At 41.8% G+C, this 26263-nt stretch overlaps 1 protein-coding gene across 3 annotated transcripts in view; it reads left to right on the top strand.

Annotated features, from left to right (window-relative positions):
- The window catches only part of MYO1E (myosin IE), a 220779-nt gene that overhangs the window by 145019 nt on the left and 49497 nt on the right, over positions 1-26263 (top strand). For all 3 annotated transcript variants that reach the window (XM_086321233.1, XM_086321234.1, XM_086321232.1), the window contains 9 exons: positions 821-953; positions 6297-6493; positions 10189-10269; positions 10562-10648; positions 12944-13030; positions 14172-14339; positions 15323-15408; positions 18305-18386; positions 23496-23602. In XM_086321233.1, the coding sequence (XP_086177359.1) occupies positions 821-953; positions 6297-6493; positions 10189-10269; positions 10562-10648; positions 12944-13030; positions 14172-14339; positions 15323-15408; positions 18305-18386; positions 23496-23602 (1028 nt within the window). The remainder of the gene's footprint in view (positions 1-820; positions 954-6296; positions 6494-10188; positions 10270-10561; positions 10649-12943; positions 13031-14171; positions 14340-15322; positions 15409-18304; positions 18387-23495; positions 23603-26263) is intronic.

Genomic DNA, 26263 nt, shown 5'->3' with positions numbered 1-26263 from the left:
GCCTGCAGCGGTCTTAGAAAAGAGCCCCCTTAAGATACAGGTATCTAAGACTCAGGCCTGTCATCTCCTTTTATTTTAATTTAATGGATCTCAGAAACAAAGCTCTTATAATGATTCTTTTATTTGGTTTTCCTGGAATTTTTCAAGATCCTTTCACAAGTACAATTTATTCTCAGCCCTCCCAATGAAGAGAAAAGTCTGTGAGAGTTTGGAGTGGCTGGAAAGCAGACTGGTGCCCTTAGAGGGAGACGGTGGCAACAAGGAGAAAATTAAGAGATAAGAATAGACTTGTTGACTAGGCAGCTGCCTCTGCATCTGAACATCTTTCCTCCAGAGCCTTCTCGCATGTATTTCTAGACGATTACATGTTCACATTCGGCAGGTTATTTACTGGGCTCCCCTGTTGCTCAGTGATAAAGAATCTGCCTGCAGTGCAGAAGACGTGGGTTCAATCCCTGGGTCGGGAAAATCCCCTGGAGAAGGAAATGGCAACCCACTCCAGTATTCCTGCCTAGAGAATCCCAGGGACTGAGGAGCCTGGTGGGTTACAGTCCATGGAGTCACAGAAGAGTTGGGCATGACTGAATGACCAAACCACAAAAAAGAAATTTCAAGACTGAACTGCCTTTCCAGCGCTGTGTTGAGACTTGAATGTGTGAGAGGGCATTGGCCAGTGAAAATGTCTTATGGTGACTTCCAGCTGCCATCACAGACTAAGCCATGTGTAACTGCACAACCCCATCCAAGCTTTGGTTTCTTTCTGATGTGCTTCCATAGCTAGTGACTGACTTGTCTGGGTCGTTTCTCTCCCCTCTTCCAGCACGCCATGAACGTGATTGGGATCTTTGCGGAGGAGCAGGCGCTGGTACTACAGATAGTGGCGGGGATTCTCCACCTGGGAAACATCAGCTTCAAGGAAGTTGGCAATTACGCAGCCGTGGAGAGTGAAGAGTGTGAGTGGTTTGGGCACACGGTTGCCAAATGAGGGGATACAGTGTTTAGTTCCAGTCAGAAGAACTCACCACTTTCCTGTGCTTTGGGTTTTTTGGGGGAAGAGAGGCTGAGAAGACTGGCGTATCTTGCTGGGGCAGAACTGAAAGGTCTCATGAGAGTCTGTGCCTCTTCTCTGCACCCACACTAGGGACCCTGATGAAGCTGTGCTGGTTTATCTTTAACCTTGGGGAAACCTGGCAGAATTGTACATGTAGGTTTAAAAATCAAGCTATACTTTAATGAGAATTAGAATTGTCTCCTACTAAAAATCTTTTCTGTAACTCATCTTTAGGGTTGATATTCACCTGAAGTTTCTCTCAGGATGTAAGTAAATATGGATAGCTCACAGGTTCGTAAGTTGCCCCGCGGGTTGGATTAGATTGGGTTTCTGAAAACAAGGGGGAAAAAAATGGACACTGTTGTGTTGATCTTGCTGCTGATGTCTTTAATGGCCCCTCTGTAGCCGTCAGAAGACCTGAATGGTCGCTTCTACCCTTTGAGAAGGAATCCGGTGCTGCCTGCCGAGGCGCACTACTGGTTCTGTGAACACCGTGGTGCTACAGCCGCTGTGGCATGTGACTTCAGCCTGTTTGTCATCGGTCAGCTTTCCAGGCTGCTCTCAGAACCCACACATCCTTCAACCACCCAGGAAGATGTTTCCTCCTTTCTCAGCATTCTTCCAAGATGACAAATTTAGATGCCCAGTAATAAATAGTATCCTACTCATTGCTGACAGTGCAGTGAGGCTCTTTCCATTCCAAATAAGGTTCTTTTTTTATATTTTTGTTCTCTTTGGTGATAAAAGAGGGAAGTTCTGCTAACTTTAGATGTCTGTCTGATAAGGAGAAACATGAATTGTGTTTACCAGGGAAGGGAGTGGGGTGGAAAACAATAAATGCACAGGGTATCCATGAAGTCTAGAAGCACAACCAATAATAATGTGTTTTCATACTTTATGTGCTTTATCCTTCACATTTAACAAATGCATGTATGTGTCCAGGAGGGTCGTGAACACTTGCCTTTCAACACTGACCTTTCCGATTTCTTGACAGTTTCTGTAGACGTACACTGGAATTCTCTTGCTTTCTTCAATGGTACAATCCTTTACTGACCCTTTAGGCTGGAGGAAAAGGTCATGGCTTTGACACAGCAAGTATTTTCCTGGATGCTTGAGCCAAGAAGCCTCCTCAGCCAACTGGGTAAAACCCAGGATTGGCAACTGTCATGAGATCCCCTGATTGAAAGTGGTGTGGGGCTGTCTCCATCAGAAAAGGGCTATGCTTGAAGCCAAAGAGCTTTAACAGAGAAATAGGTCCTTCTCCCAGTCGTATTGTTTTCTTCCAGTTGGTAATACCTAACTGGTTCAGGGTAGTACACGATCACAGTTCTCACATCTACTCATTTGCTAGTCAGAATCCGCCTGCAGTGCGGGAGACCTGGGTTCAATCACTGGGTTGGGAAGATCCCCTGGAGAGGGGACAGGCTACCCACTCCAGTATTCTGGCCTGGAGAATTCCATGGACTATGTAGTCTATGGGGTCAAAAAGAGTCAGACACAACTGAACGAATTTCACTTTCACTATTCCCCTCTGTAGTAGGAACCACTGTTTCCAATCTCTTGTATTCCTTTCAGGGGAACAGTGTGTTCCTAAGAAACTACTCATATCTCTTCTTTTTTTCCCTACTATTCTACATTGGTTGGAGTTTATAACATACTCTACAGTTGATTTTTCATTCCACATTGTCCCTTGGAGATTATTCTATAGCAATTCATTAAGAAGCTTCATTTAAAAAAATTTTTTTTTATTTTGTTTCATAGTTGATTTACAATGTGTTAGTTTCAAGTGTACCGCAAAGTGAGTCAGGTGTGCATATACATATGTCCACTCTCTTTTAGATTCCTTTCCAGTACAGATCATTACAGAGCGGAGTTCCCTGTGCTACACGTAGGTTCTGGTTGGTTCTGTCCGTGTAGTAGTGTGTATATGTCCATCCCAGTCTCCCAGTTGATCTCTCCCCATCTCTATTCCCTGGTGACCGTAAGTTTGTCCTCTGTAACTCTGTTTCTAATTTTGTAATTTGTACCCTTTTTTTAAGATTCCATATACAAGCAATATCATATATTTGTCTTTCTCTGGCTGACTTATTTCACACAGTATGACAGTCTCCAGGTCCATCCACATTGCTGAAAATGAGGAAACCCCATCCTTCTCAAAGCTGCATTAGCATTTCACTGCCTGACTGTGCTTTAGTTTGTTGAGCCAATCATCTGTTGATGGACATAAAGATGGTTTCCTGTTACTCTTCCAATTACTTAAAATGGATAACCTGGTTTGTGTTATCGTTCTCATATTTGACTTTAATATATGGAATACATTTATAGAGGGAAGGCTTAGCCAATGTTTTTATAAAGGAAGAAAGCAGACTTTTCCTAGCTATTGTAGAAAAAAAAATTGTTAAGACTTTGATCACAACTGGTCTACTAAAGCAGAATATTAAATATAAATTAGCTTCAGAACTTTGTTGAAGGAAATAAAAATACTCCTTAAGTAACCACAGGAGTGAAGTGAGAGCTCCTTCTTTGCCTTGTTATGAGTGGGTAGAAAGCATAGAAGCTCAACACCCAAGATGGATAAACCACGTTTACTTTGCCATTTCTTTTAAATTTGTAACAGGGAGTTTTGTTTTGTTACATCTTTTTGGTTTCTCTATATTCCCTATGCTTAAATGGAAAAATTCAATCCGACTTTGCTTTACACTTGAATGCAGTAGTAGAAATCTGTCCTCATTATCAAAATGTGCTAAAACATTCTTTTCTAGTGGGCTCTTTTATGCCCTGCATAATTCTGTTTAACTCTACCAGAGTTACATCAGCATTTTTAAAATTAATCAGTGCTTTCTCCTTGCTCTCTCCTTCCCCACCCATTCCCCCAGCCTCTGAACTTCTAAACTGCCGCTCCTATCCAGCCATTCTTGCATACACCTTCATAGAAATTCACAGCTGGAGTCAAGTCAATGTGAGCAGCCCTACAGTTTTAGCACCAGGGCAGCCATTGAAGAAGACACTGTACTTAAAAAACATGGCATGGATTTTTTGGAAAAGCAAGTACTAGATTTCCTCTCTAGACGTCTTAGCTGTTTCCCTAAGCTTGTGACTCTGATTCTTGGCCAAAACTCCCTGCCTTGTTTTTCGAGTGCCTGGGGCCCTTCACTTTTGCCCTCTTCTACTTAAGAGATAGGAGGCCTGGAAGGATATTGTTTCCTTGTCAGTCTTGTCGATTTCATCTCAAGGACCCAGGGACTTATGCCATATTGTTTTATTTCTTTAGCTGTGGCCATAATGGTAATGCCAGAAACATTGCTACCAACCATTTTAACTGTGTCCCTAGTTTAGCATGGCTGGGGACTTGGGAGAAGCCCATGTTCATCTACATGCTGTCTTCCTGGTGAGAGTGATAATAATCAACACTGTAGTTTCTCCTTAATGAAGGTCTTCTCGGTGTCAGACACTTTGGTGAGTGTCTTTTGATTCTCACGCAAAGCTGCACATGTGATTTACAGGCATCTTATGTCCTTGTTCTGTGCAAGGTAATTTTCATTTTGGCAGAAGACACATCCAGATTCCTAAACATATGTGTGGTGAAACTAAACTTAAAAGAAACTGGCCATTGGCAAATTAGTGTGTTTAATTTTGTTCACATGCCCTTTGAAAAAGGAAGCCCCTCCCTGTCAGAGCATTTCTATGGAACAGTCACATAGATGATAAATACCTTGTTCTGGCATTGCCCTTTTTCAAAATGCTTTCACTGACTTCATCTCATTGGAAGATATATACTGAGAAATGTTAGCCTGTTACATTCCATTGCCATCTGTGAAATTCAAACAGGTTATCTTTATTGGGAGCTTTATGATTTTTGAGCATTATCATAAGGTCTTTAATAAAAGTCCCTTTATCAGAGAATTTTCGCAAAACTTTATGCAGAAAAGAGAAGTCATATCCAAGTAGAGAATTTTGATTTGTGTTCATAAAAATCTTTCATTCATACTGGAAAAAAATCTGAGCATTCTTTCGTGTCCAGGGATCTCATGCTTGTCATTTATTCATATTAGAGTATTTTGACCAAAAAGTCAAGAAAACCTGTTTGTATCCTGGGCCCCCTCTTGGTGAGTTTCTTGGCTTGAAACAATTTGCTGAGCCCTGAGAACCTCACCTTTTCTATCTGAAGACCACAAGCTGTGCCAACTGCATGTCCTTAGTGTGGGGTGTTTAATCTGTGATGTGACTACTACAATCCCCTCCATTGCTTGTATAGTGCCCCAGGGAGATCTGGTAACATCTGTCTCTAGAAGCCATCCAGCCCCCTTTGACTCCAGACCAAATATCCCCTACCATTCAACTCCACCATTAGAATTTATCCTAATCTTCTGATCGCCTTCCTTGGCCTTCATCTCAGCCAGCGCTCACCTCAGCTGTGTCTGCCCTACCCAGCGTCCTTGCCTTTGCACATCCCACTCCCCTCTCTCCCTCTTCTTTCTTCCTCTGCATTTGTACACACTCTGTTCAGCCTTTTAGCCCCTCCCCTTCCCCCCACCAAATCCCACATCTTCCTTGACCACCCCAGCAAACAGTAATCTCTCGCTGTCCTAAGTTCCTCCAGGACTTTATTGTCTGTCCCTGTCACATACTCAGCTTTTTGTAGGCTTCTTTATTTAGTAAACTATCTTTGCCCCATCTAAATTGTCTTTAAGATTTCTTAAGTATTTTATATTCTGTCCTCTGTCTTTAGTACCCCAACACATGGTATTGAGTACTTACTCAATAACTATGTGATTTGTTATCATTATAAGTTTGATGATATCAGGTGCTTCAAGCTGGGAATGATGATTCTATGAAAACACTGTACCAAAAAGGAAGAAAAACAGTATTTGGAGCCAAAAAAATGTTGCTTCATTTAGTTCCTTCCAGGCTGTCTTGCTGCAGTCTTGGAAAGATGTCCATTTGAGGCATTTGGCTGTGATCTCAGTAGGGGGGATTGATTTGCCGCCCTTCTTGGATCACTGATTTGTATAATTGAAAGTCTTGGTCGTCATAGGAATTGACTCATGTAATAGAAAAATTGGGGAAAATTAAAGTGGATGGATGTGTGTGAGGTTTCTGATAAGCAGTCTTCATTACAGTGAAGGATCTTGGAGGCTCATGGTGGTTGGTATCTGGCATGTGTACACACACATGTCTTTGTGTATTTGTGAGAGGAATTGTTAAAAATCTGAAAGACAGTCATGTTTTGTTTTGTTTTGTATAGTTTTGGCTTTTCCTGCCTATCTCCTGGGGATCAACCAGGACCGGTTGAAAGAAAAGCTCACAAGCCGGCAGATGGACAGCAAGTGGGGAGGCAAGTCGGAGTCTATCAACGTGACCCTCAACGTAGAGCAAGCCTGTTACACCAGGGACGCACTTGCCAAGGCCCTTCATTCCCGGGTCTTTGATTTCTTGGTAGATGTAAGTAAACACAGATTGACATTGTTGGAGCTTCATATTCTGATGTCACGTAAAGAGTAAAACATCTCAGAGCTTTGTTTTCACGTTTTGGCTCATTCCTTATGTGATCATCACTTCACTCCTCCATGTTTTATCCTCACACTGGAACCATTTTTTACTTTTCCACTTTTACTTCTAGTATTGTCCAGCAAAACTCTAATATGGTAACAGCTTCTTGTGGACCAAATATTTAGTAAAGCCAGAACTACAGACCAGAAAAAGAGGAGGCCCACTGTCGTAAATCTTTCAGCTTAACGGTTTGGAATTTTGTATTTGTCATCTATTGTTATGTTACAAATTAACCCAAAACTTAGTGGCTTAAAATAGTAAGCATTTATTTTTTCACAGTTTCTATGGGTCAGCTGTTTGGGGGTGATTTAGTTTGGTGGTTCTGACTCAGGGATGAGGGAGCAAAAAGATGCTGATTAGAACTACAAGGCTTAAAAAAATAAATAAATAAAAGAACTACAAGGCTTGACGAGGGTTGGAGAATCTGGTTCCAAGGTGGCGTCTTTATATGGCTGTTGGCAGGATGCCTCAGTTCCTTGCTACATGGGCATCTTTTTTGGAGCTGCTTGAATATCCTCACAACATGGCAGTTGATTTCCCCTAGACTGAGTAAGAGAAAGAGCAAGGAAGAAGCTGCAAAGATTTTGATGTCCTAGTCTTGGCCTCAAATATTGCCACTCTGTCAGCTTCTGTTCATTAGAAACAAGTCACTAAGGACAGCCCACAGTTAAGAGCAGAGGATTTAATTTCCAATTTTGGGGGAAGAAGAATGTCAAAGACTTTTTGGATATATTTTTTGAACTACCACAGACTTTTAAAATAATGGTGTAACCATACAGATATTATATCTAAATATGCATATACATGCATATTTATATATGTATATAACTTATAGATTCTGAAAATTAGTCTCTCAGCACTGTCACTGCCAGTGACAGTCTGTGTTAATCCCTGTAGCTTGTAAATGGTTAGAATAATAATAGCAAGCACTTAGATAGCACTTACTAAATGCCAGATACTGGTCTAAGTCTTTTAGAAAAAGAATAATTCTTATAATAACTCTGTGACTTAGGTCTTATTATCTCTATTAAACATATAAGCTAACTCTGAGGCACAGAGAGGTTCAGGAACTTCCCCAAGGTCACACCACTGTTAAGTGATAAACCTAGGAATTAAACCCAGGTAATTTGGGCTTCCCTGGTGGCTCCGAGGTTAAAGCATGTGCCTGCAATGCAGGAGACCTAAGTTCGATCCCTGGGTCGGGAAGATCCCCTGGAGAAGGAAATGGCAACCCACTCCAGTATTCTTGCCTGGAGAATCCCATGGATAGAGAAGCCTGGTAGGCTACAGTCCACGGGGTCGCAAAAAATCAGACACGACTGAGCGACTTCAGTTTTAAGTTTCAGTTTGGCAGAGCTCCAGCTATTTTACTCCTCTACCTTTTATATATTCTAGCCAGAAAGAACCCCAGGGAATCCCAGTCAGGGGACAATAGGCTGGCCATTAGATCTAGAAAGTCTGTGTTTCACTCCAGGCAGCATCTATAAGGCTTAAAGTATTGTTGGGTGTGTTTGCTGCTGCTGCTACTGCTAAGTCACTTCAGTCGTGTCCAACTCTGTGCGACCCCATAGACGGCAGCCCATCAGGCTCCACCGTCCCTGGAATTCTCCAGGCAAGAACACTGGAGTGGGTTGCCATTTCCTTCTCCAGTGCATGAAAGTGAAAAGTGAAAGTGAAGTCACTCAGTCGTGTCCAACTCTTAGCGACCCCATGGACTGCAGCCTACCAGGCTCCTCCATCCATGGGATTTTCCAGGCAAGAGTACTGGAGTGGGGTGCCATTGCCTTCTTTGTGTGCTTAGGGTTGAGTAGATCAGAGCAGGATAGGGTAAATATTCTGTGTACTTCTTATGGTTATATTAATGGTAAGATTGCTTAGGAAGGTCAGGGTTATACAAAACATTAGTCATGCTTTTAACTTGTCCAGGCCCTTCATTATATTGACAAGGGAATCTTAGCCCCGAGTATTGGTGATTTCACCCAAGGCCATTCAGCAGGAGGGTTGTGCCGAACTGGGATTAAAACCTACATCTCTTGTCTCTGTTCAGTGAACCTTCCAGTGCTGGCCTTCCCACTTTATTTCCTTTCTGTCCTCCCTTGATTGTGGTGTAATGGGGCAGATGCCCTGTGTAAGTGATGCTAATTGGAGCTGACATTTATTAAGCCCTGACTCCTTGCCAGGTGCTGGGCTAAGTGCTATCCATCATTACCTGTTGGCTGATAAAAGGTGATTGTCATTTTCTTTGCCTGGAAAACAACTCTGGTACTTAAAAATTCCTCTAGTTATTCTCAACCCCCAGGAATTTTTCTCTTACATTCCTCCCGCCCCTGCAGGCCTGACCAACCCCCTCTAACCTACACCCCCCCCTCCTATCATTATCTGTTTCATTGATTACACATCTCTTTTCACAGTGGTCAAGAACACAGATATAATCATCATACTACTTAAGTTCAATTCCAGACCCTTCCTCTTATCCCCGTGTGGGTTTATACATTATGATGTTATCAGTGTCATTAAGAGGATTGTAACGAGAACTAAATGAAACAAAACTTGGGAAGCCCTTCCCATAGCCTGGTGAATGTTGAATCCATGTAAAGTTGCTTTTCATTACCGTCACTTTAGTAGTAACTAATGGCATTATTGTCCAAAGTTGCCTCTGAGAATAAAGACTGTCTTGTTGACATTCCTGCCATATTATGTTAGATGATCATTAATTGACTACAGGGCGTACCTTGTTTTATTGTGCTTTGTAGATATTGTGTTTTTTTTTTTTTTTTACAAATTGAAGGTTTGTGGCAACTCTGTTGAACAAACCTATCAGAGCCATTTTTCTGAGGTTTGTTCATTTCATGTCTCTGTCACATCTCAGTAATTCTGGCAATATTTCAAACTTTTTCATTATTACATTTGTGATGGTGCCCTGTGATCAGTGATCTTTGATGTTACTACTATGACTTGCTGAAGGCTCAGGTGCTAGCATTTTTTTTTTTTTACCAATAAAGTAATTTTTAATTAAAGTATGTACATTCTTTTATATGTAATGCTACTTAAAAGACTGCACTTAATAAACTACATACAGTGTAGTATAAGCATCTTTTATATGCACTGGGAAACAAAAAAGGGGGGTGCCTCCCTTTTTGTGGTATTTGCTGTATTGCAGTGGTCTGGAACAAACCCACGGTATCTCTTATGTATGCCTGTACTATACTGGATGGGGTTAATGGAAAGAAGATTTACAAATTCTGCAGTATTGGTTCTTTTTGTGAAACAGGTTTTACTTCACTCATCCAAGATATTTTCTTCTAATTCTCAAGACTTCCTGAGAAAAACTAGCTCTGCCAGAAATGAATGGTTTTCATCATGAAGCAAACTTTTTTTTTCTACCATGCTATTTTTTTTTTTTAAGATTCTGGTGGTTTTCCCACAAACTTGACATTGCATTGAGGCCTTTTTAAGGGGCAGTTCATCTGTCTTCTTGTCTGCTTCTATTTCCATAGACAGTAGTATCTGCTTCTTATCCCCATGCATGCCCATTTTTAATATGAATGTGAAAGGAGTTAATTACCATGCTGGTTACTTTCTTCTAGTCTATCAACAAAGCAATGGAGAAGGACCACCAGGAATACAACATTGGCGTCCTAGACATCTATGGCTTTGAAATATTTCAGGTAAGACCAGCTTGAGTAATTGAAGACAAAGAAGGGTAATGCTTTTTACCTGGCTTGAAAGAAATAATTCTAGGCAATGAAAAAAAAATCATTGTGGCTCACTTTTGCCTTTTTGAGTTCTTCATGTACCTATACTAAATTAGTATCTCCTAAATATAAACTATGCTGTTTCTACTGATGCTGCCAACATTTCCGTTAAGCCTTTTCACTAAATCACTCAAAAAGTGACTTTAAAATGATTTTGCAGAAACAACTACATAAAAGTAACACTTTGTCTTTTTCTTTTCTTCAGAAAAATGGCTTTGAACAGTTTTGTATCAATTTTGTTAATGAAAAATTACAGCAGATTTTTATTGAACTCACATTAAAGGCAGAACAGGTGAGCAGTCCCTCTTCATCTTGTTCTGTTTCTAATTTGTTTCGAGGGGTATAGATGTCTCTCTTTTGGTAATAGGTTCAGATTATAGTTTTTTTATTAGAAAATGCACTTAATAGAGTCAGGCAGAAAAACCATATGCCACTGTGACATTTTAGTCTGAAGTATAAACACCATCTGCTACGTTTTCTTTCTCTGTAAGTAAATGATGCTGTGAAGTTGGACTTATGACTGGTTGTTTTTACTACTTTATGACTCACTGACCAAGTGCAAATGGAAACCTATTCCAACCCCAATTGCCTATGGAATATACTGTGTTCCAAAGGAAAACTTGGTTTTCTCGGATTTGCTCTGCTCCCAATCTAACATAAAAATAAATGTGTCTTTAACAAAGCTGGTATTTAAATTCGGACTTAAGGTACCTGTCTTGTTTATACTACCTACTGAAAGTCCAGGGCAAATTCCCTTTTATTCTGGTGCCTACTGTTTTTTGATTTCTTAGATTGCTATAATAAGGTACCACCAACCAGATAGCTTAAAACAATGGAAATTTTTTTCTCTCCCAGTCCAGGAGGCCAGAATTCAAAATCAAGATGTTGCTAGGGTAGCACTCCTTCCAGAGACTATAGGGGAAATTCTTCCTTGCCTGTTGCAGCTCGAGGTGCTCCTGGCATTCCTTGCCTTTGGGCAGCATGCCTTTAGTCTCCGCCTGTGTCTCCATGTGTCCATTTTCTCCCTGTGTCCAAATCTCATTCTCTCTTCTCTTACAAAGCCACCAGTCTTTGGATTTAGGGGTCACCCTAAATCCACGATAATTTCATGATGAGATTCTTAGCTAGGATAGATTCTTAGCTTAGGGTATCTCCAGATATCTTATTTCTGGACATTTTGGGGTTCTAGATGAACACAAAATCTTGGGGGACACATTCAACCCACTGCACACATCCGAGGCTGTTTGAAGAATGTTTATTCATGGAAGTGTTCATGTGTCTGCTTAGGAACACCAGTGATCAATAGTTTTCCTAGGAAACTCTGCCCTGGAATTCTTCCACTCCTCAGAATAGCTAGAGCCAAACCCCAAGAGGGGACATGGTGGAGACTGAGATGGGAGAAGGCAGAGGCTGGGTCACAGAGGAACTTGGTAGGGCATGGCGAAGACTTCAGAGGAAGTATGATGAGAAGCCACTGAAGGATTTTTAGTAGAGTGTGATGCCATCTGATTTGTTTTTGGCCATTTGGCTTTGACTCTATGCACTTAGACAGGGCAGGCTGGGGCAGGGGAGGACAAACAAGAGTAGAAGTTTCAAAACCAGACTCCCGGGGAGACTGAGCAAGAATGGTGAGGCGTAGACAGTGATGGCTGCAGGAGAGGTGGGGACGTGATGAGAGGGGATCAGATTTGGTATATATTTTGTAGAATGAGTCAGTGTGACTTCCTCTCAACGTAATTAGCTGAGGAAAGAGGAGTTGCAGATGATTCCTGCCTTTGCAGCTTGAACAACAGGACAGGGGAGAGTGTTTACTGAATGGTAAGATGAGGAGGAGAGCAGTTGGTTGGAGACAGTGGAGAGATGTAGGGCCAGAGCACTGCTGAATGTGGTAGATATGAGAGGGCTGTTATCCCTCTGAGTGGAAATTCCAGTATATGAAATATATGTGACTCTGGATCTCAGGGGGCCAGTCTAGACTAGAGAAACACTTTCAGGTGTCATTAGCCTATAGGTATTATTTTAAGCGACAGAATTGATTGGAATTACCTAGAGAATAAGGGTTGAGAAAACAAGGCTGGGAGATTGAGCCCTGAGAGCCCCCATCATATAAAGATCAGGGGTAGAGGGGAGAGCCAGCAAAGGATGCTAACAAAGCAAGATTGATGAGGAACGAGGAACACCAGGAGAGTGTGATGGCGTTCATCATGTTTAATGAGCAACTGACCTGAATGAGGGGCCTTCCTTTTAAGTACCTAGATGCTAATCTGTACTTCTGTTCTATGTTAAGTTCAAAGAGATTATTTCATAACTGGACCTATGGGTTAAGCCATTTTTAATTGCCATCTTTGTATGTCAAAAACAATTGTATGGAAGCAATTTTATATGGTTCTAACCAAACATAAAAATTACCAAGCAATGAAATTCTCTTTTCCTCTTCCTCTTAGAAAATATTAGTATTGCTAGTTTTTATGGAAGGGAGCCAGCTTTTTCTTTCCTGATGATTTATGTGCCTGTGATATCCATCTGTGCTGAACTCTAGCTGGTCTTCACTGAGTCATAATGAGAATTCCTGCTTTCTGTCCTATAGGAAGAATATGTGCAAGAAGGCATTAGATGGACACCCATTGATTACTTTAATAACAAAGTCGTATGTGACCTCATTGAAAACAAAGTTGTAAGTATCCGTCTGGTGTGTCTCTTCACTGTTCAAGGTTTACACTAAGTGAGTTTTTGTTCTCTCTGTCATTGTGTTAGAATAGAGAGAGTGAGAGTGCTGATTGAAGAGAGAGTTTTTTTGGTTGCTTATTTGGCTGTGCCTGGTCTTTGTTGTGGTATGTGGGATCAAGTTCCCTTACCAGGGATTGAACCCAGGCCCCCTGCATTGGGAGTGTGGAGTCTTAGCCACTGGACCCCCAGGGAAATCCTCAATGCAGAGAGTTTTAGCAATTACATTTATTTTGCTTATACGTATATGTGTGAAAGCAGGGTTTTATTCTTACAGTTAATATATACATGTGTATATAAGTACATTGTCAATTTATGAAGGGAAGTCGTTACTGAATTTTAAGAGGAGACAGTTATCACTTATGTTGATGGCATAGTGTATGAAGAGACATAAAATTGGCCCTGCCTTCCAGACCATTTATACAACTTCTAGGACTTTAGCCCTAGAAATTATTCAAAAGAAAATAAAAGGGCATAGACACATTTGTACAGTACTATTTTGTTTTTTTTATAAAAGTCCCAAACTGGAAATGGTGAAAACATTCGTAGAGAATTCGGTCCTTAAATAAATTATAGCATACAAGAGCAGGGAAATATAGCCATCAAAATAATCAGTATAAAGACTGTGTAAAACAGGAGGATTATTTATAAACTAGTGCTATGCAGAAAAAGTGGTATATAATAGAATGTATCCAGTATGTAACTGTATTATCCATGTCTATATGGGCAACAAGCTGAAAACAAACATTAAGAAATGAATTGGGGTCAAAGAAAAATGGTTTTCTTCAGTTTTAAAAATCAACCTAGTACAATAAGAGTGAGCAGATAATGATCTTTCTGTGTACGACTTTGAATAGAACCTCGGGAAGTTGAACTTTTCTTTTTGAAAATGGACTTTGTTCCATCGTTAGATCTAAGAGGTGGCTCCCATTTGGGATTATTAATAGCATCCTTCCTCTAAGGGAAAGACTGACTTCCAAGATGGTATCTTAAGTCTCGGGAGCTGTTTCTTGCTTATGGAAAGACCTAATGAACATGGTATGTTTTAGAACAGTCAGTGAATTGGAGCTATGCTTTCTTGGTCCCATCAGAACCCTCCTGGAATCATGAGCATTCTGGATGATGTATGTGCCACGATGCACGCAGTGGGTGAGGGGGCGGACCAGACACTGCTCCAGAAACTGCAGATGCAGATTGGGAACCATGAGCACTTCAACAGCTGGAACCAAGGCTTCATTATTCACCATTACGCTGGGAAGGTATGGCCAGGGAGCAGGGGTTCAACAAAGAGGACGTGACCTGTATTAAGCCTTTGGGTCTATAATCTATTTTCTCCTGAGGCAACTGAAAAGTGTCCATATAGTTTTATCTGCCTCGCTTTGTTTTATTGACCCATCATTCATTCATTCAACTTGGGGCTTATGAAATATTTGGAGACAAACAAAAGATAGTATACACTGCTGCGTGTTTTGTAACATGAATCACCCTTATATAACATAAGCATGAATCAGCATATATATTAACTGCTGAAGGAATGAGCTTTCGTCTTGCCTCTTATGCAAGCCTGCATTTTTTTACTTGCACATCTTCCTTGGGAGTATAAATAAGGACCAGGGATTTGTTTTTATAAAATTCATGAGTACTGTGCGTTACTGCATTACCAGGCTTTGTGTGGGTGCTGGTGATATGCAGATAAGTAAACTGAGGTCATGATATTTGGAGACTTCACAGTACTGTGGAAATTCACTGGTCTCACTCTTCATCCCAATTAATCTCTTGTTAACCAGGGAGGATCCTTGAGCATGAGGCTGTAGCTAAATTGATCTAACTCTAGCACCATTCATAGGAGAAATCAGAAAGCCTCAGATGACGTGGCCCATTGCAGTGGTTTAGTGTGCACAGTTTCATTTTATTGCATCTTAGCTAAAATTTAGGGAAAGAATTCAGTGTATTATTTACACACCCGTATATCTGTAGAAGAAGGACTATGTAATAGTGAGAGCTGGGGGCCTGGTGATGTATCTTTTGGATCGTGTATGCAATCAGCGTCTCCAGACCATCACCAGCTAAGTCATCTAGCAGGTAAAACACGCACAGCTTTAATGTGACATTTCAGGATGAAAGCCCATTTGTTACATCTGAAAATATAGATATTCCGTGAAAGATAGCCATGCTGGCTTGGATGTTTTGTACAATGAAATATTTAAAAGATAAAATTTGATTTCTTTCCATTCTTGGCAAGGTATCCTATGACATGGATGGCTTTTGTGAGCGGAACCGTGATGTGCTTTTTATGGATCTGATCGAGCTTATGCAAAGCAGTGAGCAGTAAGTGTGTTTGCCTTATCTGACACAGAGGTTTGATCAGATTTTTATTATTACGACAAACTTGTGATATTTAAATGTCAGCATTTTGCTTCCTTGTGCTGTTAGGTCTGAGTTATCATTAGACAATTTGACTTCTTAAAATAGTCATCCCCCCAATCTTAGTCTCTCCCTTATCCTTAATACATCCCACCCCACATTCTAAGTGCCATCTGCAAGCCCTTCAGGGTCTCCAACTTCATCATGTTCAATGGTATTATCTAGAAGAAGTGCCCATCCTGGGATTGGGTTGGGATAGCCATGTAATGTATGAGTGGAATAGTCTGGTTCTGTGAAACTTTGCCCTTGGAATATCGTGCTAAGAATTCTCAGTTGCTCAGTTTTTAAAAATGCTAATGACCAACCTAGATAGCATATTAAAAAGCAGAGACATTACTTTGCCAACAAAGGTCCATCTAGTCAAGGCTATGGTTTTTCCTGTGGTCACGTATGGATGTGAGAGTTGGACTGTGAAGAAGGCTGAGCGCCAAAGAATTGATGCTTTTGAACTGTGGTGCTGGAGAAGACTCTTGAGAGTCCCTTGGACTGCAAGGAGATCCAACCAGTCCATTCTGAAGGAGATCAGCCCTGGGATTTCTTTGGAAGGACTGATGCTAAAGCTGAAACTGCAGTACTTTGGCCACCTCATGCGAAGAGTTGACTCATTGGAAAAGACTCTGATGCTGGGAGGGATTGAGGGCAGGAGGAGAAGGGGATGACAGAGGATGAGATGGCTGGATGGCATCACTGACTCGATGGACATGAGTCTGGGTGAACTCTGGGAGTTGGTGATGGACAGGGAGGCCTGGCGTGCTGCGATTCATGGGGTCACAAAGAGTCGGACTCGACTGAGTGACTGAACTGAACTGAACTGAAGTGAATGGAGTTGCTGAAGCACTTGAGAAATGGCTCAAGAACTCAGGGAAGGACACTCAGAGATCCATTTTAACTCCCCAGACCTTGACTAAGCTATGGTCATAGAAGCAGTGGGAACACCACACAACACCCCCGTCCCCCCGCCCCCTTGCAAGCTGCTGGAGCAGTCAGGACCAGCTTTGCCATGTCCTTTCCTTCCCTGTTACCTGCAAAGGTCCCCCATGGTCCTCGGTAATGGATGCCAGGCATCATTTACATGATCAAGCGTCTCTGTGCCAGGCAAATACAATATTACAGTCTTCCAGTTTTTACAAATTTTAGAGCTTCCTCCAAGTAATATTGTCCTTTTGGTCTCTTACTTCAGATATAATATCAGGGCTAACTGCTTTAATCAACAGTTGCAAGCATGATTATTTTCTAGAAAGGGCCTGACTTCTATGAAAGCAAAATTGAGTTTCATTTTTGGTCCACAGTTCAAATTTCTGCTCTGTTTAATCCTCTACCCCTCCCGCCAGCCTCCACTCCTCCCCAGCCCGCATCTTCCCAGGCTTGTACTTCCTTGGCACTCACACCCCTCACTTCAGAGATGTCTTCATTCAAAACATAAAAATCTATTTGCTCTTAAAAGGTCAGGTAAACCACAAGTCCTGGCTTGTGGGGTTTATGATAATCAGGTGCAGACATGCTTTCAGAGATTTTTTTTTTAATTATTAAAATATCTGCCAACTTCAAGAGCTATTGATGCTCTTGAACTTGTGTCGTGTAGTCATGGTCTATTGTTTAGAAAACACATGTGCTGTAAAAATCTGTAATTGTATCTGATGAGGTTAAAAGTAGATTATTGCTGGGGAGACTTCCTGGAAAATTCATGATGCCCAGTAAGTCACTTGGGCTTCCCTGGTGGCTCAGATGGTAAAGAATCTGCATGCAATGCAGGAAACCTGGGTTCAGTCCCTGGGTCGGGAAGATCCCCTGGAGAAGGAAATGGCAGCCCACTCCAGTATTCTTGCCTGGGAATCCCATGGACAGAGGAGCCTAGCGGGCTAACACCCACAGGGTCGCAAAGAGTCAGACACAACTGAGCCACTAGCACTATTAATACTACTAGTAAGTCACTTAGGAGGAATTTACATGGATCACGTTCATTCCATCAGTCAGTCAGTCAGCAACTATTTATTGAGCACCTACTGTGTTCAAGGTAGAGGTCATGTTCCAGACACTGGGTACATTGCAGTGACTAAGACAAAGTCCTTGCCCTGTGCCCTTTGAGGCAGGCATATCAACAGATGCAGCCCAGTTACACTTCCTAATGAAGATACATTCAGCCAGCAAAGCATTAGTGAATTAGCTTCACTTAAAATTGCTCATACTCAAAAGCACAGTTCGTCAGGGTCTTTTACTGGAAGGAAGGGATGGTAGAAAGAGTGGCCTATTGGCATCTAGTAGGCAAAGGCCACTGATACTGTGAAACATCCCCTAATGTGTAAAGCACACACCACCCCCCACCCCGGGGTCCCAACACAGAATTATCCAATCCTAAGTATCCTTAGCACCAAGGTTGAGAAACCCTGCTTTAGAGCAAAGCAGAATCTGCATTGAATCTGGACAAGTCACACACAGCCTCGTGCTGTGGCCTCTCTTATTTAACTCAGCAAATTCACACTCAGCCCCCTCTGTTGTGTCCTGCTGCCAAGGTGTGTCTCAATAATAGTGGGTGGGAAAACATGAAAGGCAGAGTTTAAAATTTTATTTTTCCAATTTTATTTTCCAAGGTGTTTCTGTCTTAGAATTCTTTCTCAGTGTTCCTCTTGTCCACTGCTTTATTTTCCTACATCTTTAACTTGATGGCTTGTGCTTTGAGTCAAGTGGCCATTCTGTAGTCAAGGTTCTGTGCTTCTGGACGATTCTCACTTCTCTGTGGAAGAAGGTGTTCCAGCCCCCGAGGTACTTGCTGATTGCTAATCCATTCTCTTTTTTTTTCCAGACCTTTTATAAAGTCTTTATTTCCGGAAAATCTGCAAGCTGACAAGAAAGGCCGCCCAACTACTGCCGGAAGCAAAATAAAGGTTTGTTCTCTTTTGGGAAATTGATGGATTCCTGTAAGAGGTAGGATTTTCTGGGACTCAGGAACCGTCGTACCCCTGGGTCAGGCTGAGGTCAGTGAGATGCAACAGATTGGTTACAGAAGATGGCCAGAAGTGATGTTGCCGCTTGAGAAAGGGTTACAGGATGCTAGCTGGATTTGACTTAGCTGTACTAAAACCCCAAAGCGATATTAAGTACCTCGTAGCTTAATAGTCAGCAGATGATAATCAGCTACTTTCTAAGAGGAAATGGCTTTGCGCTGAATCTAGAAGAATTCACATTAATCTATCAGAGAAATTTTATGATCTAGAGCCATATTTTGGATTCTGATGACAGTTTTCCAGACCAGACCCCAAAACTCCTCCAAGTTCTTTATATGTACCTGAAATTCTACTGAGCCTTTTAAGGGGAATTTATGCACCTTCCTCACTGGACCTTGCAGGCCCTTCTTTTTGTGAATTACAGGCATCTTGGCCCCACAGTATCTCAGAATCAAAGGAATTCTTAGTGTATCTTTTGTTCTTTTTTTTTTTTGGCTGTGCCTTGCAGCATGCATGATCTTAATTGCCAGATCAAGGATCAAACCCATGCCCCGTGCATTGGGAACTTGGAGTCTTAATCACTGGACAACCAGGGAAGTTCTCTTAGTGTTTCTTGGAAGCCTTTCGTGGGGTATGCACTGAATTATCAGAGGCCTTGTGTGATAAAATTGTCCCTAACAACACTCTGAATTTAAAGGTTGTGTTGAACATACTCCATCATGTGATTTTTTGAAAACCAGTCAGTAAACTTTTTCTTTTTTAGTTATACCAGATGAAGACACTTTTAAAATTATATATTTATTTTAAATTTTTATTTTACACTAGGGTATAGTCAATTTACAATGTTTTAATTTCAGGTGTACAGCAAAGTGATTTCAGCTCCACATATACCATATAGGTTATTGCAGAGTATTGAGTAGAGTTCCTGTGCTCTACAGTAGACCCTTGTTGATTGTCTATTTTATATATAGTAGTGTGCATATTAAAAATGGTTTTTTAAAGAATCATACCAATTAAATACCACCCTGTCTTCATAATCAATGGGATCATCAAGTGATTAAGAGTAGGGCCCTGGGGTTCATCATTAGTGTTCAAATCTCTCACCACATGATTGCCAGAAAATTACCTAAATTCTCAATGCTTCTTTTGCCTCTCTGTAAGGTAGAGATTTTAGTACCTAATCTCAGGGGGGATACTGTGGTAATTAATTTCATAATCCATCTAAGGCACACACTGCCTGAAACATAAACACAAAAGCATATGCTCTCATGTTACGTATACTCCATCTGTCCCCTCCTTCTCTCCCATGCTTCTTCATCTCTAGATAATTCTCAATGGACACTTGATGCGCCTGTGCTGACTCCCCACCTGGACTGTCCTCCCCTCACCAGCTGTACAACCAGATCCTACCTCCCTTCTCACCCTTCTCGATAACCCCAGCCCCATGGATACGGTGGTGGTTCTTGTCTGTTCTGTTCACTGGCTTTTTCTTTTCTGAACATTTCAGGAAAATGGAAGCCTGCCTCCCTAGCCTCTGAGGACACAAACACTGTAATGTCCCAGCAATAAGACAATCCCATCCAGAGGGGCCTCAGGTTTTGTGGAGGAAGTCAGATGCAAGCCGGGTCTTGAGTTAGAGGGTAGAGTCCACTAGGGGATGAAGGACAATCCTGTTCAAGGAACTGGAGACATAGAATGTCCTGGGATGGAGTTTGGATGGAGTTCCCTGGGGCTGAGAGGAGGTGCAGTTCTCCCAAAGCCCCACATGTTGACCTCTGTGCACGGCTCTGACTCATGCCGTCACTTCTGGGTCCTGGAAGAGGATTCGCTTTAGGCTGGAAACTCTGGTCACAAGACTGTCACACAGTCACATCTAAGGGGCCCAGATCATCAGGGCTGCAGTGACTCACTTTCAAGTGGTCTGGATTCTCGGTCCAGCTTATTTCCTATGAAAAGGAGGGTGGGGGCAGGGGCATTTTTCTCCTCCTTGGAAGACTTGAACCCTTTGCCTCCTTCTTATTCTTATCTAGTTGAATGCTCAGAGTTGCCCCCTTCCAGGCATACTCAGAATGTTCCAGATTGCTATGGCTGGGGGAGTCAGCAAGCTTGTTTAGGGAGACTGGACTCTACCTATTCTCACCTCAATGGTCCCTCCTTGGTGAACCATGTGGCCTCCGGCTGTCCGATGTTCTGCCTCCACATAGGAGTGAGTCTCCCTGTTTTATGTCTCGTAAGTCACCTCTTAGAGATGCATAGCTCTGGCTCAATCTCTTACATCTTTCATATCCTCAGTATTTTGCAGATGCTAAGCGTCATCTTTTTTAAAAAAATTTTTATTGAAGTATAGTTGATGTACAATTTGTGTTTCAGATGTACAGCAAAATGATTGTTATACATATATATGTATAACTTTTTTATGTTCTTTTCCTTTATAGATCATGACAAAATATTGAGTATAGTTCCCTGTGCTATACTGGCTGTCCTTGTTGGTTATTTTATGTATAGTAGCTACATATCATCTTAGTATCTCTGAGGTATAAGTGTTTAAAGGGATCCTGCATTCCTTAGAAGAAAAATTAATGTTCAAGGTAGTTTTATATTGGGTATTTTGTGTATTCTAATTCTTTAAAATGTGAAAGTGTTCTGTAGAATTTAATTTATAGAATATTTGGTGAGAACTTCCACTATCTTTGTTTATAAAGCATATTCTTCATTTAATAACATGTGATTATTGAAGCTTTCCTAAATTCTACATTTTCATGGCTAAAAGGGACCAGTTTTGAAATTAGAGCCAAAGGTTGATGCTGTTGGGAGATAGAATGGAGCTCAGAGTCAGCAAAGTAGACTGGGCTGGCAGCTTTATCTAAGTGGGCCTGGCCTCTAAAGGAGCAGATGTGGCAGGAGACACAAGTGCCCTGAGGTAACTGGACCGGTAGACACTGAACATCCATTCCAACCTGCAGATCGAGGTAGTAGAACTTTTCTAGTTCTGCTTGGTTTACAGACGGGCAACCGTGGTCCAAAGAAATTTAGTGATTTGTTAGACAGCTTGCAAAGAGCAGAGCCAGGATCCTAGTTCAGACTTGCTAACGATCTATGAGGAGGTTAGAATGAGGAGCCGTCACCCTAAGGAGTGTTACCTTTGCTTACTCTGGTCTGCATATCTTGATGGCCACTTCTGCTCAGCAAGTAGCTTTGGAAGCTTTCTGTTCTAAGTCATGGGCTCTTCTTGTCTGGAGTCAGAGTAAATTCAAACTGTGGCTTCCCTACCACCTCTGGGGACATCTACAGTTGACCCATAGCTAAGTACAGGATAATTGTGATGGTTAAGATAAATTCTTGTTTGCTCAAATTAATTATCCCACAACCTAAAAGCTTCTATCTAATCCTAGCCCTCCCAGTTAATTCCTTTTGGTGTTACAATAAATTATTCATTATCTTCCTTAGGAAGGAGGAAGGCATTGTGGTTAGGAAAAAAACATGCTAGCTCACAGACTTGGGTTCAAGCCTCACTGCTGTTGCTTACTAATTGTGTCATCTGGAGCAATACTTTATTTAAGGCCCCGTTTTCTCATCTAAAAAATGGGAATGATAATCGTGAGTCATAAATAAGAAAATCCATGTGTCTAGTCCATGAAGCATTTTCAGTACATTACTATTTTGAGCTGGAAAGAACTGTGTCAAGTGGCATATAAACTTAAGTCAAAATTGCCCCTGTGTTTTCAACTTGCTAAGTTGAAAAGAGATGCTCTTAAATGCTTAGGACTAAATAGTGTGCCAAGTTATTCTTAAAAATAAGAGTTTGGGATTTAAAAAAAAGATGCAATCTCTCATCAACAAGGAAGATAAGTCAATTTACATTTTTATCATGGAGCTTTGCTTTGCTCATACAACCTCTGTACCTTTGCTCTGAATTCCAAACATTGCAAATAATGCCATATTCCGCATGTCTAGATGGAGAACTTTTGCTTTGAATACACTGGAGTTTTTCTCAAGGGTTTCGGATTTCCCAAACCCTTGAAAATAGAAAAGTCCTAATTGAAAGAGGGTTGTCTACTGCAGGCAAGTCCCTTCTGCTGACTTGGTAATGGTTTTCTGGCTTTAGGGATCCTTTCCTCTATTTTCTTTTAGAGGTTTTCTCTCTTCACCCTGATTTGCTTGGAATGAGAGTTTGTGTGTGCCCCGTTCTTGTATCCACGGGGTGTGCTCAGCTGTGGGGATAGAAATGCTGATCTGGGCTCTGATGTGTTTTTCATTTGAGATACTCATGATTTGAAATATGTCATGAGCAATTGTAACTCTATTTATGTGGCTTTTTCTGCTTGAACCCAGTTCCATCGTGGGTACCCAGTGTGCAGGTAGTGAGGAATGATTTTACATCGAATATTTTAGTTTGTGAAGGAGTATGTTTCCTGCTACACTTAAAGGGCTCCAAGTCAGCAAGTCTGTAAAAAGACATGCTGAGGAAGAAAGTGAATGAAATGGCATAATAAAGGTTTATGAATTCTGAAATTTTTATGTGTCTCCCACCTTTTAATTGTGACTTTCCATCATTTTATTAAGATGATTCTTCATTGGTTGGATTGCCTGGAAAGAATACAGGGGGTTCTAATGATTTATCCTTGCAGATAATTTGTGTACCACCTCTCCCTCCAGAGTTTATAAGAAAAATGTATTTTCAAAAGTCCTCAGTTGATATGAAATTAACTAAAGTTGTTAATAATTAGCATGCTTTCTTATTTCTCTTAAAAATTATGTGTCTGGATATACTGGGTTTGGTGGATTCTTTTTTGTTTTTATTTTGTTAACTATACTAAAAAGGCCTCATTGGTGTCAAAAATTTAATTTCAAATGCACTTGTGAGTGTTCAGATCACCGTAATAGTCAGTAGAACTTTGAGGAAGTATAGTATCCCTGAGTTAAATCTAATGAACAAACTGTCATGAGGATGAATTTCTAGCTGCACATTTGCACACAAATCTCCTTGGAAAGCTGATCTACTTTAGAGCACATTCCATGTTTCTAAATGATGTTATTCTTCCTTTCCAGAAACAAGCCAATGACCTCGTGAGCACCCTGATGAAATGTACACCTCACTACATTCGCTGCATCAAACCCAACGAAACCAAGAAGCCCAAAGACTGGGAGGAAAGCAGGTATGGCAGAGGCACAGGTGGAGGTCAAGGGCAGCTAACATCAAGGGCAGCCTCGGCCTGTTTTCCCACTGCTCAAGTCAGGCCATCTGGCCTCTTCCCCAGGCAGGAGCAGTTTCAGTTGTCTTCAGATGTGTTTTATGTCTTCATGTCTTAACTTCAGGAAGAAGCCTATGTATATATCATTTTCCCCTCCTTGTTTTTTCCTGAAATGTTGGCAGTGCCCTTCAGTTCAGAATTAGCGATTTATAATGTTGATCTTGGCTAGTCTGGGGGCAAATGGAAAAAAGAAAGCAAACCCCAGCACAGCAGAGTCAGGATGGTTTTCAGATTAGTTTAGGCCCTGTGTAGACATTCTTAGTGCACTCAGCTTCTCGTCAGCACCCACAGGATGTGGCCTGGAATGCTGAGCTCAGGGTTGCAGGTGGGGTTCTGCAGAGCTAGTTAAAAAACGATCTGTCGTTTAGTTGCTTATGTGGGCAGAGGGGCTGTAGGCTCTGTAACCCCCAAGCCCAGTGCTGATGAGCAGAGTGACTCTCTTGGGCTGGAGGGAACCAGCCCAAGGGAGATGTGAGGCGTATAAGCAGTGAGCCATATCCTCCCTGGCTTCTGAGGAGTCCTACGTCACATTCCTCCTACACCTGCCATTTAGGGATGTGGCCTCTGCAGGATTCAAGGGAGATGATTGAGAAGGAAAATGTTAAGATGATGACTGGAGAATATAGGTTTTGTATCCAGCTGGGGAAATTCCTCCTGTCTGTAGGAACACGGAAGCAGGGCTGAAGAGAGACCCTGTGAGTGACTTGGACTAGAGAGAGAAGTCCTACCACCGTCACCAGATGTGATGGACTTGAGCATAATGGTGTTCCTGTTCATACTAGAATTCATGCTGGAATGCCTATCTTTTTTTCTTTTTTCTTTTCTCTCTTGGAAAAAAACATAGACTCTTCTAGGTATCAAGTGACTTAGTCAAGGTTAAACTCCAATGGGAAGACCAGGATGAAAATTCCTAGCTGCTCATCACCTCCCCCGAGGGACCTGGAGGGTTCATTTCCCATCTCCCCACCAACACCCTTTCTAGCCCACAGCAGACAGACAATGCTTGATCATTTCCAGGGAGGAAAAGATAAATAGGAAGGAAAACACCCAGGTGTGAGCACTTGCTGTCTGCAAATCCTTCTTCGTATTTTCACACTCTGTGGTGCAGCCTAAGACTGTTTTTCTCACCTTAAGGCGCTGCTGGGATGTGGCAGCCTTCTGTTTGGTTATGTCACAATATTCTGAATAATCTCATCAATAAGTGCAGATTCCTAAGACATCTTTTTTATAGAATTACTCAAATTTTTCAATTTAAAATAATCTAAGATTCACTTACAATATTATCTGTAAATGACATTCATGCTCTGATGGGAAACCCATTCCTCCTGGGTCATCAGCTCTCCTTTGGATACCTCTTGCCACCAGCTGGCACTGCAGCCCTTCTCTAAGTCGGTTTTACTCTGTTCAGCCAAAAGAACCATTCTTGGGACTCTTCTGTGTGATGGTTCTTCTGCTAGTTCAAGGCAGTTGCCATGTTTTCCTGGGATCTTTTCTTCCGTGAACTCATCACTTAGCCACTCCAGCCATTCCTTTGAAGGAGCTGGATGTGGAATCCAACCTTGCCCCTTCTCAGTCATTCCTCTGGATGTGCTTAAATTGCCCTCTGCTTTTCTGAACTGTGGCACACACTTTTTCCTTTGATGTCAAGAGAATAACAGATGGAAAATGTCTGGGGGGTTTTGCCTTCTGACACTAGTTCTCAAACTTGAGTATGCATCAGAATATCCTCTGGAAGGCTTATGACAGGGCCCCATTCCCAGAGTTTCTGGGTCATTGAGCCTGGGGTGGGGCCTGGGGGTCTGCATTCTTAACAAGCCCCCAAGTGGTGCTAGTGATGATAGTCTGGGCCTCATATTTGGAGAGCAGCTGATCTAGAGCTAAGTTCTAGCCTAGGATTTGGAAGAACTGTATCCTGTGCTGGTCTGTCACCAACTAGTTTGAGTGAAGCACTTCATTTCCTGAGTCCTCAGTCTCTTCCTCTTTAAATAAGAGGGTCAGGCCAGAGAGGGACTCCTTCAATCAGACAGAATGAACACCCCCAGATCTGTTCCCCTGTGTCTGCCATCCTGCCTCTGCCCGTCTCTTCGTCACTCCTGTGCTCAGTCACCCACACTCACATCTCATGCACATACACACTGAGTAGAAGGGTGGTGTCATTAGCAGCCTCAGAAATAAATTACAAGAGTCTAGAAAGCAGAGGGATTGCTAAGAAGTGCTGGAGCCCACCCTTCCCCCTACTTCAGACTCACTCCAGCTTCCCTTCCCAGCAAACGTAATCATGACTGAAAACATCTCACTCATCCTCAAATGCGGTACCTCCCTGGCACGCTCTACCCTGCCCCACGTATTCAGCTCTGCTGACAGGCACTCTAATGGGATATCTTACAGTAGCTGCTGGTTGGAAGTTCCTCAATCATGATGCCACCTTCTCAAAATCCAAACCAAGTCATTGGAATATCAAAGACTGGAGAAATGAAGACAGGGGTACATTTTATTCAGTAAATTTTCATAGAGTTTCCAACAATGGTGTCCCCCTCGCTCGCTTTTTTTTTTTAAATCACATCC

This window comes from Bos grunniens, chromosome 10 (assembly GCF_055505025.1).
Source record: "Bos grunniens cultivar Pamir isolate PY7600 chromosome 10, Bosgru_T2T1.0, whole genome shotgun sequence".
In the NCBI taxonomy this organism is placed as follows: domain Eukaryota; kingdom Metazoa; phylum Chordata; class Mammalia; order Artiodactyla; family Bovidae; genus Bos; species Bos grunniens.
This window is presented reverse-complemented; position numbering and strand designations above follow the sequence as displayed.